General features: G+C 47.7%; 1 protein-coding gene across 1 annotated transcript in view; it reads right to left on the bottom strand.

Moving 5' to 3' along the window:
• TEX14 (testis expressed 14, intercellular bridge forming factor) overlaps window positions 1-14,127 on the bottom strand; it is a gene marked incomplete at its 3' end in the record, with an annotated part of 67,766 nt that overhangs the window by 39,016 nt on the left and 14,623 nt on the right. The window contains exons 3-10 of the mRNA XM_084237953.1: window positions 10,973-11,138; window positions 10,079-10,215; window positions 9,016-9,097; window positions 8,014-8,144; window positions 6,873-6,986; window positions 5,220-5,343; window positions 3,922-4,100; window positions 584-735 (exon numbers count right to left, since the gene is read on the bottom strand). Of these exons, the coding sequence (XP_084094079.1) occupies window positions 584-735; window positions 3,922-4,100; window positions 5,220-5,343; window positions 6,873-6,986; window positions 8,014-8,144; window positions 9,016-9,097; window positions 10,079-10,215; window positions 10,973-11,138 (1,085 nt within the window). The remainder of the gene's footprint in view (window positions 1-583; window positions 736-3,921; window positions 4,101-5,219; window positions 5,344-6,872; window positions 6,987-8,013; window positions 8,145-9,015; window positions 9,098-10,078; window positions 10,216-10,972; window positions 11,139-14,127) is intronic.

Raw genomic sequence — 14,127 nt, 5'->3', positions numbered from 1 at the left:
CACCCTCCCACATATCTGACCTGTACCCTGGTTCTTATATGCATGATTAAATAATTTTTTTAAAGATTTATTTATTTATTATTTATACAAGCACTGGGTACAGTCAAAAGCGCGGGAGGGTGAGAGGATTCACCAGAGCCAGAGCGGGGAGCAGAACAGGCAGACTGATGAAATACACTGCTGAGGGGAGCAGCGGGCACAGCAGGAGAGATCTGAGCGCCATGGGGGACCCTTGCTAGTGGCCAGGGATCAAATCAGCGCTGCAGAGGCTGCGGGCAGCTTCACAGCCCAGAGCTCAACCACTGCGCCATCAGGGGAGGCCCGATTAAATAAATCTTAAAATTTTTTTTTTACTTGGACTAAATGGATTATCATTGACAAACTGGTGTTTTTTGCTGTGTCTGAATGAACAGGTTAAAGGAGAAAGATTTTTAGGAGATCATTTTGTATCATCCATAAGCACAAATAGGTTTCCTTGAAGAAATCTTTTTTCTATTTCCTGCCTCTTCATAAAACTAAGTAACTTTTGGAGTTACTAAGCAAATAAGGACTTTTGTCACCATCAGTGTGCTCTTTCATCTACCTGTTAAAATCTCCTGTATGATCATAGAAAAGCTGTAGATGTCTGATTTCACTGTGGCTGCCTTCTGTAAGATCACCTCCGGGGCAGCCCAGTTGTACAGCTGGGTGGGGAGGGGTGCTTGAGTCAGGTCCCTGTGTACACCTCCATCCTGCCTACAAAGGAAACACAAGGCAGGATTCATGTTTTGAAGAATCATTGGAATAAAAAAAAAAAGAATCATTGGGATCACACTGCAATCCTAGCACATTTGCAACATAGTTTCTAGAAACTCCCCTCACCTACCTGCCTGCTGTCCCAATCCCAGAATTTCTACTATTCGTACCTGAGCAGGCTCTGTCCATCCTCCATCTCCTCTGACCATCCTTTCCTGTTCACTGACTCCACTCAAGTCACAGGAGCCCTCTTTCAATTTTCCCAGTACCCAAGCACATCACCACATCTTTATGTTCTGGCTTCTACATGGCTGCTCCTACAGATACTTGCATGACTTTTTAAAGAATTTCTTGTGGCTAAAGAAAATCTCCTCAGAGAGGCCTTCCCCAACCACCTGATCTAAAAATAGTCCAGTTTTAATAAAACTTGGCTTAAGAGCACTTAATATCCTTAAAATTAATGTTTTGTTCATTTGTTTATTATCTGTCGCCCCTTCACTCAAGCCAACTTCATGAGAAGGTGCCTATATCTCTCTTTTGTATCAATGTACCTCTGAAATTAAACCAAGGCTTCAATGAATACTTTTTTTAATATTTTTGATAATTTTATTTTTTTTTTGAAGGTTTATTTATACATACAAGAACTGGGGGATAGGCCAAAGGTGTGGGGGGTAAGAGGATCCACCAGAGACAGAGTGGGGAACAGAACAGGCAGACTGACTGAAATACATTGCTGAGGGGAGCAGCAGGCGAGACAGTCAGGAGAGGTCTGCTGCACCATGTGGGTTTCTCCCTGGCTAGAATGGGAGCAAACTCATGCTGCAGAGTCTGCGGATTGCTTCATAGTGCAGTGTTTAACCCCTTGCGCCACCAGGAAGGCCCTTCAATGAATACTTCTGAATAAATTAATGTTTGACTCTGTTAATACACCCCCCCAAGTCCCATCTGATTCCTCAAAGTCTTCTGGGACTCCTCACTATTGCTGCTTTTCTGAACTCTGCTCTTTGGGAATAGCCCTTGGATTCAGCAATTTGCTTGAATAAGTCAGCTTCCCAACCAAACTCTTTGAGAACTAAGTCAAGAAAGTGAGTTCACCTACATTCTCAGGCTTCTCAGGTTTGTCTAAGACTCTGGCAAGGGGCAAGTCATCTATCACCAGGATTTATATCCTTTCTCTTTTACTTCATTTCTGATAATCCCTCATTCTTCTCTGTTAAAGGTGGCCAGAGGTGGGAGGGTTTCTTTTCTGCCTGTCATTCTAGGACAGTTATTTTTCTGGGCTTCAGGGCTGACATCATTAAAATTACATTTGGCTTTGACTATGTGATACCACCTGCAAGGCTGATCTAGTCCTAACGATTCCAATAAGGAGTTGAAAAATAGAAGAAAGTGCTGTATCATTTTTATACCAAGAGATGGAGTGTTCTCCTTGACGATGACATTCAACAGCTGACCTACCCAAATAGAGTGTTACCAAAAATAAATGTGGAATGAAAGCTATTTCAGATTCTAGGATAATCAACTCATGTTATCAGCTGTCAATGAAGGGCACACTGTTATGCCCACAACTGCCTGCTGACAGACATTTCTACCTGAAGTTCCATTCCAAGGTCAATAAGGCCAAAAGAAAACACACACCTTCCTACCACACCCATATTCCTCTGGGAATCCCAGTTACCTCACAACCCCGCACCTGATCAATCTGTGGATACCAGCTGCTCAGTGCATCTCACACCTTTCTCTTCTATTCTGATTGCTCAGTCACCATCAGGTCCAGCCCTGTGGCCTCCTGGTCTTCCCTGCCCTCAATCTCCATAACTAAGAAATATTCTCAACCACCTGGTTCTAATCACAGCTGGGTGAGTTCAGACCCCCTTTTCACCCTGGGACCCCAGTTTCCTTATCTATAATAGGTCAGGGCGGGGCAGGACCATCTCCAAAGCTCCTTTTCACTCTAGAATTTACTTTTCTACTGAAAAGTTAAGAAACTGTCATATCTCCATCTCAACAACAGATGGTGCTCCATCATTGGCAAACTACTTGGATTCTGGTAGCTAAGGGAAAGTCCCAATCCCTTAGCTTCCACTGCTCCTGAACCAACGTGGTAAACCCTGAATTGAACCATTTCGAGTTTTCCCTTTATCTAGGTTCATCCATTCACTTAACAAATGTTTACTGAGCACCAGAACTGGGTGTTGAAGATAGATGGAGCCATGGTCTCTGCTCTCTCAGAGTTCACCAGGTGGCAGGGCCCATACACTTCATATAAACAATTGCAAAGCCAAGGGACAGACAAAACATGCTAGGGACAGGGCTTCAGCACAGGCTTCAAAAGAGAGATTGTATCTGAAGGGAGATTGTGTCTGAAGGGAGTTTAAAAGAATAATCGTAGGGCCTCCCCTGGTGGCGCAGCAGTTGAGCGCTGGGCTGTGAAGCTGCCCACAGCCTCTGCAGTGCCAGTTCGAACGCCGGGCCACCAGCAAGGGTCCCACATGGTGGGACGGACCTCTCCTGCCGTGCCCGCTGCTCCCTTCAGCAGTGTATTTCGTCAGTCTGTCTGTTTTGTCCCCTGCTCTGGCTCTGGTGAATTCTCTCACCCTCCCGCACTTCTGACTGTACCCAGTGCTTGTATAAATAAATAAATAAATATTTTAAATATATATATAAATAAAATAAAATAAACAAAAAAAAAAAAAGAAGAAGAAGAAGTTTGTCAAAATGAGGGCCTTCCTGGTAGTGCAAGGAGTTAAGGCGCAACCTATGAAGCTGTCTGCAGCCTCTGCAGCTCCGTTCGATCCACCGGCCAGGGAGCTACCCACATGGCACTGCAGACCTTTCCTGGCTCACCCGCTGCTCCCCTCAGCAGTGTACTTCGGTCAATCTGCCTGTTCTATTCCCCACTCTGTCTCTGGTGAATCCTTTCAACTCCAAACCTCTGGCCTGTAAACCAGCTCTTGTATGCATAAATAAATTAAAAAAAAAAAAAAGCTTGCCAGAGTGAGAATGTTCCAAGCAGAAGTAACTTCTGCAAAGTCCTCTAAAGGCGGACAGGGCGAGGCATCTGGGAATGCACTTCCCCCATTAATGGGCACTTGAGCCCACTTATCCTGTCCAGATTAGATTCTCTCTGTGGCAAAGACCCCCCAGGGAGACACTCCCTGGAAATCAAATGGAGGTTGCACTCACCTTTCAATCATGTACTCCAGGTTGGTCAGTCTCGCTTCCCCCGTGGAGACGATGTGGACAGCGTATGAGCTGAGGGAGCGGTGGATAAACCCTCGGGAATGCAGGTATCTAAGGGCATCTGAGACCTGAAGCAGCAGGTGCACGATCACCTCCATGTGCAGCACGGGGAACTGGGCCCGCTGCAAGTGAGAGAGAAAAGGGAGCCAGGAGTGGAAGGGAACAGCAGCGACATCTTAAAATGTTCTGTTATTTCCAGTCTTTTCAATTATCCTCACAGCTACCTAGTGTTCTCATTTTACAAGTGAGGAACCTAAAACTCAGAGAGGCTAACTGGCTGGTGTAAGGTCTCACTGACCCAGGCTTCCAGGCTCCAGACCTGAGCTTCTTTCCATCACTGAGCTACTTCAGACCACAGAAAATAAGGAGAAAGTTCTGAAAGCCTGGTCTGTGCATCAGGAATGGCCTGGGGAAAACAGCCAGGCCCACCACCAAAGAACCTTTCCCCCAACCTCTCCAAGCCTGTGCTGCTGGGAGAACGTGGAAATTTAAAGAACCAGTGCAGCCCCTATTCCAGTCAGGTCACCGAGAAAGTACTTCCAAAGGGGCAGACACTCACTCCACCAACACACCTGGCTGATTAAAGTTAATGGCAGAGAAATGGTATTTTAACATAATGCCTTCACCCACGGAAAAGAAAGAAAGGAAAAACAGACCACTAATAGGTAGTCCTCCGCAGGAGGAATGGCTGGGCCTTTGGGGAAGGGCCCTTTCTGACGGGTCTCCCCACTCCTGCCCAGCATCTGTAGAACAAAGTCATGGAGAAAGAAAACCCAATTTGGGGAGGGATGGTTCTGAAGCCACATCTCAGCCCAGAGCATGTATCTCAGGGAGTCTGTGGGCCAGAGAAGCTGTTCACTCCTCCCCGGAAATCCGAAAAGGGACTGAAAAGAACCTCTATATAAAGAAACCTCTCTCTACAGCAAAGATCCAGAACAGCAAAAGTGAAAATGGGGAAATAAGTGCCTCTTTGACCACAATTAGCGAGAAATGTGTTTTTCTGGGCCTGCTGAGCTCTTAGATGCCTGATAAAGAAGTAGGGCTGGCAATAATAAAACAGCCCAACTCTGCCAGTCCACATGCTTATCGGCCTAAACAGCGTGTTCTATAGCCCCATAAGGAAAGGACACAGAGCCAGCTTCTGTGCAGGCACAAATGAGAGCTCCCCTGCTGGGCGAGAAGCGGCCAGGGGGTGAGGGAGGGAGGACAGGAAGGGAAAATGCACAGAGACAGCTGCCTACCCGCTCATGGAGGACGCTGAACAGTGTGCCCACAGTGATGCGCTCGTATACCAGGCGGGTCTTCTCCAGGTCCTGGGACAGGCACACGGCCATCAGCTGCAGCAGGTGGGGGTGCCGCAGCTTGCTGCAAAAGCAAAGAAGTCTCAGGCCAGACTTGAGGAAGGAGGACATGATGGAAAAATAGGAGGCTGCCTGTCTTCTAGGTCCCTTGAACGCATTCCAAACACTATCATTCCCCTACAATATTTTCCTATTGTGGGTGGGGGTGGGGGGATCTCTATTGATGCAATCTGTGGCCTCTCACTGATCACACCCTGAAGATTTAGAGTCATTGATGAGGGTCACTGAGCAAGACACATTGCACACATCATCTACGTCCTAACAAGCACCTACAAGAAACAAGATATGCTCTTGAGGGGCCTCCCAGGTGGCGCATGGGTTAAGACGCAACCTATGAAGCTATCCGCAGCCACTGCAGCACAAGTTCGATTCCCAGAGGCCAGGGAGCAACCCACATGACGCAGCAGACCTCTCCTGACTCGCCCGCTGCTCCCCCCAGCAGTGTACTTTGGTCAATCTGTCTGTTCTGTGCCCCACTTTGTCTCTGGTAAATCCTCACCCCCCAACACCTCTGGCCTGTACCCCAACTCTTGTATGCATAAATAAATATATCTTAAAAAATATATATATGCTTGGGCCTCCCTGGTGGCTCAGCGGTTGAGCCCTGGGTTGCGAAACTGCCGGCAGCCTCTGCAGCGCCGGTTCAATCCCCAGCCGCCAGGCGAGGATCCCACATGGTGCGCAGACCTCTCCTGCTGCCTGCTGCTCCCCTCAGCAGTGTATTTCGTTGGTCTGCCTGTTCTGCTCTCCGCTCTGGCTCTGGTGAACTCTCTCACCCTCCTGCACTTCAGACTGTACCCAGTGCTTGTGTAAATAAATAAATCAATAAATCTTTAAAAAAAAAAAAAGATATGCTTTTGAGGAAACTACATCAGAAGGACCACAGGAACTTGCCCCTAGTGAGTCTCACATCAAGCCTATGCTGTGTCTATGAGTCCTTCCAGCCTCCCAGGGGCCTCTTAGTCTAATTTCCTAAAAAGGAAGAGTTTGGCTTTTGATGCACCTCTGTAGGAGCTAAGGAGCCTTCTCAGGAGCCTGAGTGCATTCCAAGGCCTCAGTAACTGGGTTGAGACCACAAATTAAGAGCCCACCCCAGTAAAAGCTGAAGGACTAATGCTGTGGAAGCCTAGGTTCTGAGACCCATGGGTGGGTCCTCAATGGCTTAGTCACACTTCCTCAGATGTATGGATCTCATACACTCATGCTCTATGAAGACAGGGACACTGTCCAGGATGGGCCCACAGCTGAAAATGGGGCAGGTCTCAAGGGCTGGAGCCAGAGAGCCAGTCAGGCCTGCAGGCTGGACCATCTAGAGACAAGGTTATGGGGAGCCAATCAGTTGGCAGAATTGAGCCCCTCACCACCACCTTCCCTACTTGTCAGGCCATTAATTCATTCCTTTTTCTGTTTCTTGGCAGCCAACAGGAGTCAAATTAGCCAACCATCAGAAAATGCAGAGGCTGAGGAACACAACCCTGCATAGCCCAGAACCCAGCTCTGTCCTATAGTGGGGAGTAGGGGAGCCCTTCTCACCTGCTGTGCTCCTGCTCAGCAATTAATAGGTCGGCCAGCCGCAGCCTGCTGCAGTGTGGGTGCGTGGGGAGATTCAGCTCCTTCACCGTGACCCTGCTCCCATTCCACACCAGGCTGCATAGGTAGGAGAGTGTAAACAGAAGGACATGAGTGAGCAGTCAGCTGAATAAGGAGTTCTCCCAGCCACAGACCAGAGAAGTGGGGTTTACACAAAATCTTCAAAGTCCCTGGGCACCAGTGGGTACTCCCTCCTCCTCCCCCACGTCCTGAAGCACCTTGGGAGGGCTTGGAATAAGTGGCAGGAACTCACTGAAGGGCATGGGGGGGGCACCAATCCATCAGGTTTGTACTTTAGAATACAACAGCACCAACAGTACTGGAAGGGGCTGTCCAGGGGCTGGGAGGCCACTTAAGGGCTCATCTGGGCAAGGGAGGCTGATAACTTGGACAGACAAGAAGAAACCAATCTGTGGCATGGGCAGGGAAACAAGGAGTGTATCTCAGCCTTGAGAGGCTAACAGGGGCCCTTTGAGATGTTTCTCCTAAGCAAGGAAGGAGCCCCCAAGCTCAGGGAAGTTAAGAGACCTTGTCTGGAACAACTCCCCATGATTCCACAGGGTTGTGAAGTCTTGGGAGACTGAGAATACCCAGAGGCTTTTGTCATGGCCAGCTCCTGTTATCGCAGCCTCTGCTGCATTTGGCTGAGGAGAGTCACTGTTGATGGTGATCTAGCTTCAACGAGGCCTCAGTTACCTTCTGGCTGGCGCCAGAGGTCACATAGTAACTGGTGAGTCACTTCTAACACTCCAAAAAACACAGAGGTTACAACACTGTCAGAGATTTGGCGATGTTTGTAGACATTCTTGTTCTCACAATCACAGCTGCAAGGGAGAGGGGTACCGGGTGCTGCCACTGACATCTACTGGGTAGAGACCAGGGGCACTCCCAAACATCCTACAGTGCACCGGTGGTCCCCGCCACAAAGACAATGGTGTCAGGGTTGAGAAACCCTGACTTAAACATGCATACTTCCGTGTTTCCATGTGTTTGCACAGAAACCCTCCACACGTAAGGAAGTCACAGGAAGTCCATTCTTCCTGTGGGACGAAATCAGACCAACCCACTGGCTGTTTCCACTTACTTGGTCATGACCATGTAGGGGCCACTAAAGAAAGAGAAGGTGGGCTCGTCGTCAGCTTGGATCACTTCCTTTTCTCCAATCACAGGAAGGGATCCTAGATAGGCGAGCTGCGTCCCCCCTGTGAGATAAAACTGAAAACAAAGCGCAGCTTCAAATTGTGGGTGGGGAGAAAAAGGAAAAGTTCTATCTCCAGAATTTTATCATCCAGTTAAAGACAATGACAGTTGCTATTTGACAACTTGCTGAATACCCCCTACACCCTTATAACAGAGTTGTAAGTCTGGAACTTATAAGTCTTGAACTTGTAACTCTTCAAGGTTGGAATATTTTCTTTTACTAGTGAGGAAACTGAGGCTCATGGAATGAGGTCAGACACCTGCCTAAATTGCCTGCCTGGGACGCAGGGGCCTCTTGGGGCCCCCAGAGAATGCAGACCTCTGTGCAGCCAAAGTCAACCTTCTTCCTCCCCAACACCCTCACCCCAACCTCAGGCTGGGCTGAGCTACTGGCTCAACCAGCAACAATTCCCTACTCTCTCTCTCTCTCTCTTTGATGGGCAGAACCAAAGACCTAGAAGAGACTATTTTCCCTCAAATATTTCTCAGTTTAAAATCTCAGTTTCTTAAAGGCTATAACAATGCTATAACCAACAATGCTATTCCAACAATGCTATAACCCCAAGGAGGACAAGGTCAATCACAAACAAGCAGAGCTCTCTGCCTCTCTCCAGTGAGAACATATTTAGTGCCTTCCCTGGGAATTAAAGGATCATTTTCTAAACTCCCAAAATCTAGCTCAGGGTCACTCAAGGGAACCCTGCAGGGTTTTCTTCAGTTTCTAGTAAAGACAGGAACACTGCCCTGCAAAGTAGGTAAAGAAGGGCAGGAGGGAAACCACTTTGGAGAGGAAGGAAGAGTTGGACACACTCCTCAGTGGGAGACACGGGGCCAGAGGCAGGGCCAGCTGACTCTAGCAGTGTTGGTTGCCAAGGCAACCTCTTACCTTCCCAAAGCCGAAGCTGTAGATGTTTTGGGCAGAAATGACTCCAGCTTTAAGCAGTCGATTAGGAGAACCATTAGGGCTTCTAGAAATATTTGAATGGAGGAGAGAGAAAAAATAAAGATTAACCACCCACATCCAGAGGAATGATGCTGAACCAAGTTTTTATAATATATACTTGGTTTTGCCTTTACTACCTGAATTTTACCATGGATTTACAGATGATGTACTAGTCAGCTCTGAGATGGGCCTGGGATTCCAGCTCCTGTATCCTGCCCTATGTAATCCCTCAGGTAGGGCTGACCTGTTACCCTTGAGGGTATAGCAGAAACAACAAAGTGTGATTCCAAGGCTAGATCCACCTGGGCTTCAGCCCTGATCACCCTTGCATCACTTGCTCTGGGGGAACACTTCATGGACATCTGAGCCGCCTGATAGAGAGGCCTGACACCCAGCAGTCTGTCAATGCCTCATGTGAGTGCCTCACCTTAGAACTAGATCTGCCAGTCCCAGTCAGGCCTTCAGATGATGCAAAAGCAGAGGAAATCAACCTGGCAAGACTTCCTAACATAGAAACACTGTGAAGAAAGCCCCCACTGGTCCCTAAATGTGGAGAAACGTGGGGCCCACCTCCCCACTTCCTGGGCTATGACTGGAAGAGGAAGGACTGCCCACGGAGCTAGCAAGTCTCTTAGACCAGCTTAAAATATCCCAAGGACCATAAATTAAGAGCCTGTGGTCTTCTGCAAGCTTAATAACAAAGAAACAAACTTTCCATGGTTTGGGAGTTGACAAAATGCCAGCCAGCTGCCCTGCTGGGAGAGGCTTTTCTGCTGGACTCCCCAGACCTGGAAAGTTCTTTCCCTGCTAAGCACAGGACTGCTCCCACTGAGCCTGCACACATTCCCGGAGTGGGAAGATGACTCGTCTGCCCTTCCTTGTCCAGTGGCCCATGTGGCCCTTCTGCCCTCAATCCTTCAGCTGGGCTAGATGCCACCGGTGGGGCCCAGTGTGGAGGAAGACTGGAGGGATGCATAGCAACCCGCTTGGCTCAAGGCAGACTCACCCCGGCATGAGGCCCCCAAATCGGGGAAGGCTGCTGACGAGCCGCTGAGGGGAGTCGATTTTCTTCAGGAGGTCATAGGAGAAACCCTGGATGATGGCCTGCATGTGCGCGGCACAGCGCTGCATGAACTCCACCATCTGCAATACAGCCAGAGATGCTCAATGCAGGCACACACCCCTCAGGGTATGAGCGGGTGGGAGCGCCCATCTGGGAACTCTAGAATGGAAGGGCCCAGGTGATTCTCTAAAGGAATGGAATGTTTTCAGGGAGAGGATCTGGCAATAAATGCCACCCCTTGAGAGATGAGGAAAGTGAGGCAGGAGGAGTGAGAAATTACTTGTCTAAGGCCCAACAGCTAATAAGCCGAGGGAGGGAAGGGAAGGCAGGCAGGGGACTTTACCCATGGCTCTCTTCCCTGTGCCCTGCACGGAGCACGGAGCCTCTGTGCTTCACACTTATGTTATTTAGTCCTCATTTGAACACGTCACACCTGCCAGTGTGTGGCCTCAGGCAAGTAACTTAATGTCAATGAGCCTCAGTTTCCCTCAGGTGTCCTTTGTAATATGGGAACAACAATAGTACCTTCCTGAGAAGGTTGTTATGAATAAATATTTAGTTTAATTTACAATGTCTTATATGTGGTAGAAATGCTGGTTAAAGGTCAGGCAAAATCACCATTGGTTTCCTTTCCTGCTAAATGTATGCTCGCAAAGGCTCAGCAGACTTGCCCAATGTTTTGCAGCTGGTTGACTTGTTTCGATTCAGGCTTGTGTGTCTGGGGCCAACGGCAAGGCCACTGTGAATCCTGCTGTCCGGGGGCCCAGCTGCTGCCCCAGGTTCCGGTCTCCCAGCCCCGGGCCCTGCCTGTGTGTAGCTGCCCAGCGGCCTCCTTACTGCAGTGCTGCGCTCCTTCCCTGCTGCCAGGGCCCAGGTCTGTGGGTTGCGACCCTTCTCGTCGTGCAGTCGAAGGTCTCCCCCTGCGTCCAGCAGTTTGCTGAGGATCCACTGGTTGCCTGAAAACGCTGCTGCGTGCACTGGGGTGCTCCCATCAAAGCAGCGGCTGGGGTGGGGGGCAGGGTTCACAATGAGTATCTACAGCAACGCTCCTGCCTCCCAGGGAGCAAACCCAATAGGTAAGATGGGCTCTTTCTACAAAGACAATCTTCGGTGATGAGGGTTATAACTCCACTGTGAGGCCCCTGGTCTATCCAACAGCAGCCGCACACACACCCCTTCTTCATCCTTATGTCCACCCTCCCAGGCCACATCATTCCCCAATTTAGAGAGGGCACAGTTGGGAATCAAACCCAGAGGGTCTTGTTCCAAATCTGGTGTTCTTTTCCCCTCTGACCCTCACACCGGAAGGCCTGAAACAATTTCTGCAAGGCTGTAGTGCCTGCGGTCAGGCTGGTGAAACTCAGTCTAAGCAGAGACCACCTCTCTTACGTGGGACTGCCTCTATCTCCCAAATTTGATGGGAGAAGTCCCCAGGCCCTTCAGAAGGTCAGCAACCTGGTCAAGGAGCTCCAACTCAGAAAAATGGAACCAAACTAACTGAGAGAAGAAGGGATGGCCCTTGGTGGGTCCAGGATGCAGTGGGGTGTGATACATAGCCTGGCTACACATCAGAATCACCAGAGCATGTTCCTTTGAATTTAAAAAAAAAAAAAAAAAAAAAAAAAAAACACAAATGGGAAGAGGAAGGAAAAAAGGGAAGAAGAAAATACAAAATGAAAGAGGAGGAAGACAAGGTGAAAATAAGCAATCTCCCAATTCCAGACCTGCAGTTCTTTTGCTCAGAGACAACTACCCCTACATACCGTTGAATGCTTCCAGAAATTTCCTATTCATATTCAAGTAAGAAGAATATGCTACAATGACTGTTCTATATTTTTCTTTTTCAATTAACAATCTTTCCTGGAAACATTTCCATATGAGAGAATACAAGCCACCTCCATTTTTTTAAGTAGCTGTGTAACTACTTCAATACAGGGGTGTAGCATACTTTAACTAATGAGCCACTGAGCCATGTGTCAAAAGCACAAATTCTCAGGCTACACCCCAGACTGATTCATAATCTTCACGCAGAGGATCCAGGAATGAATACCTTTTATAAGTTCCCAGGAGGTGCCAAGGAGGCTGGCTCTAAGGCAGCTAGCCTGCACTCAGCATTTGGGAACCACTGGGTTGTCTTAGGGTGAGCGGCCTCTGGGCCCAAGGAGCGGTCCAGCACAATGAACAGGGGAAAAAAAAAATTGTATATGTTTTAGTCTCTCTCATCATCCTTCCCACAAATAGAAAGTGGGGGACCAGGGGTGAGAGAAAGCACTAGTTTCACTTCTCATGAATGCTAAAGAAGAAGGGAATTTTTTTGTATCTAACTAAAGCATCCAAGGGAATCCAGATCAAGGGATATCAGGGAGATTTGGCAAGGCAGAGGCATGTTTTATTTGGTCTGCATAATGTTTAAAAAAGAGGTAAAAATAATGAACAGTATTTAGTATTTGGCAGATTTTGCATTAAAAATTGGGATTTTCAGTCTCTTAGAAATTTGCAAAATCTGGCCTCCCTGGCTTCCTTTCCTGTACAGCAGCAGTAGATGCCGATGCACCTGAGACAGGGCCTGTGCCCACTGTCCCCACTGGACCCTGCAAGCATCCAATTCTGTGACCTCGAAAGACACAGATCATCAGAACATTTCCACTGAGCACTCACAAATACAACCTCCTCCCAGAAACTTCCCTGGATGGAAGGGAATTTCAGTCACATGAAAACATTCCAATCACAAAATACAAAGCCATAGGGTTAGTCCTCCCATCTGCCCCTAGCACTAGGGGTACTTTTAAAAGGGGGCTCCTTCAAACTGAGTTCTTCAGGGGCTGGGCTCTTGGTCTCAGGTCTGCCATTTACAGAAAGCAACATTATGGGCCACTCAAACTTTCTGGACCCCAGTTCCCTAATCTGGCATATTAAATGTTTGAATTATTTGATCTTCAAAGGACCTACCTTTTAGCCTCCACAAAAGAGACGTACATGCAGCTGACTGAAAAATGCTGCCTTTTTTCTAAGGGATTCCAGGTGGCCTCCCTACAAAGCTGTTACCTGCAAACATCGAGGAGCTAACTCTTCATGAGCTTTGAAGATAAACATTAATATAGTACGGACAGGGGCACAAGGGGTTAAGACACAACCTATGAAGCTATTTGTAGCCTCTGCAGCACTAGTTCAATCCCCGGCCATGGAGATGACCCACATGGTGCAGCAGACCTCTCCTATCTCGCCCACTGCTCCCCTCAGCAGTGTATTTCAGTCAGTCTGCCTGTTCTGTTTCCCACTCTGTCTCTGGTGAATCCTCTCACCACCCACAACTCTGGCCTGTACCCCAATTCTTGTATGTATAAATAAATAAATCTTAACAAAATATATAGTAGGGACAAAAGAGTATATGTGAGTCTTGAAAAAATACAGAAGAAAACACAGCAAAACATTCGCTGTGTTATTTCTGCCTTATAGAATTCTCCCTCATTGATTTTTTCTTCATACTTGTCCAAGTTTCCAAGTTTTCTCCCACTATGAAAGCAACCCTTCCAACATCATAGGGCTTCCCCCCCCCCCCCATTAGGGCTTTTTAAGAAGTATTTTAACAGGGTCTTCTTATGTAAAATAGGAAAGCTATTTCATGGCTTATATGATTGTTCATGTTCTTGGATCTCTTTGAAAATCTGCTGGAATCATGTAAATGCTTCAAAGCCCATTTCTGGTTCTGTCCATTGGGAACTATAAAAATACCTGCTCTCCCTCACTGTCAAGAAGGTCATTGTAAAACACGAATAAGCTAGGTCTTGGGAAAAGGAAAAGCACCACACTGATTCATGACATCATGTTACTATTCCATATTAAAATATGGACAAATTATTAAACTCAGATTCTTTTAAACAACTACAAGGCAAAAGTCATCCTGACAAGTCATGCCAAGTATATTAGTTGGTGGAAAAAGTGGTTGTGAACAAAGAACTCAGTTGTGAAATGTTAAATTGTGTAAGCAGATC

The sequence above is a fragment of the Talpa europaea genome (genome assembly GCF_964194135.1).
Source record: "Talpa europaea genome assembly, chromosome: 7".
Lineage (NCBI taxonomy): Eukaryota > Metazoa > Chordata > Mammalia > Eulipotyphla > Talpidae > Talpa > Talpa europaea.
Note: the sequence above shows the minus strand (reverse complement) of the source record. Positions and strands in the feature narration are given on the sequence as shown.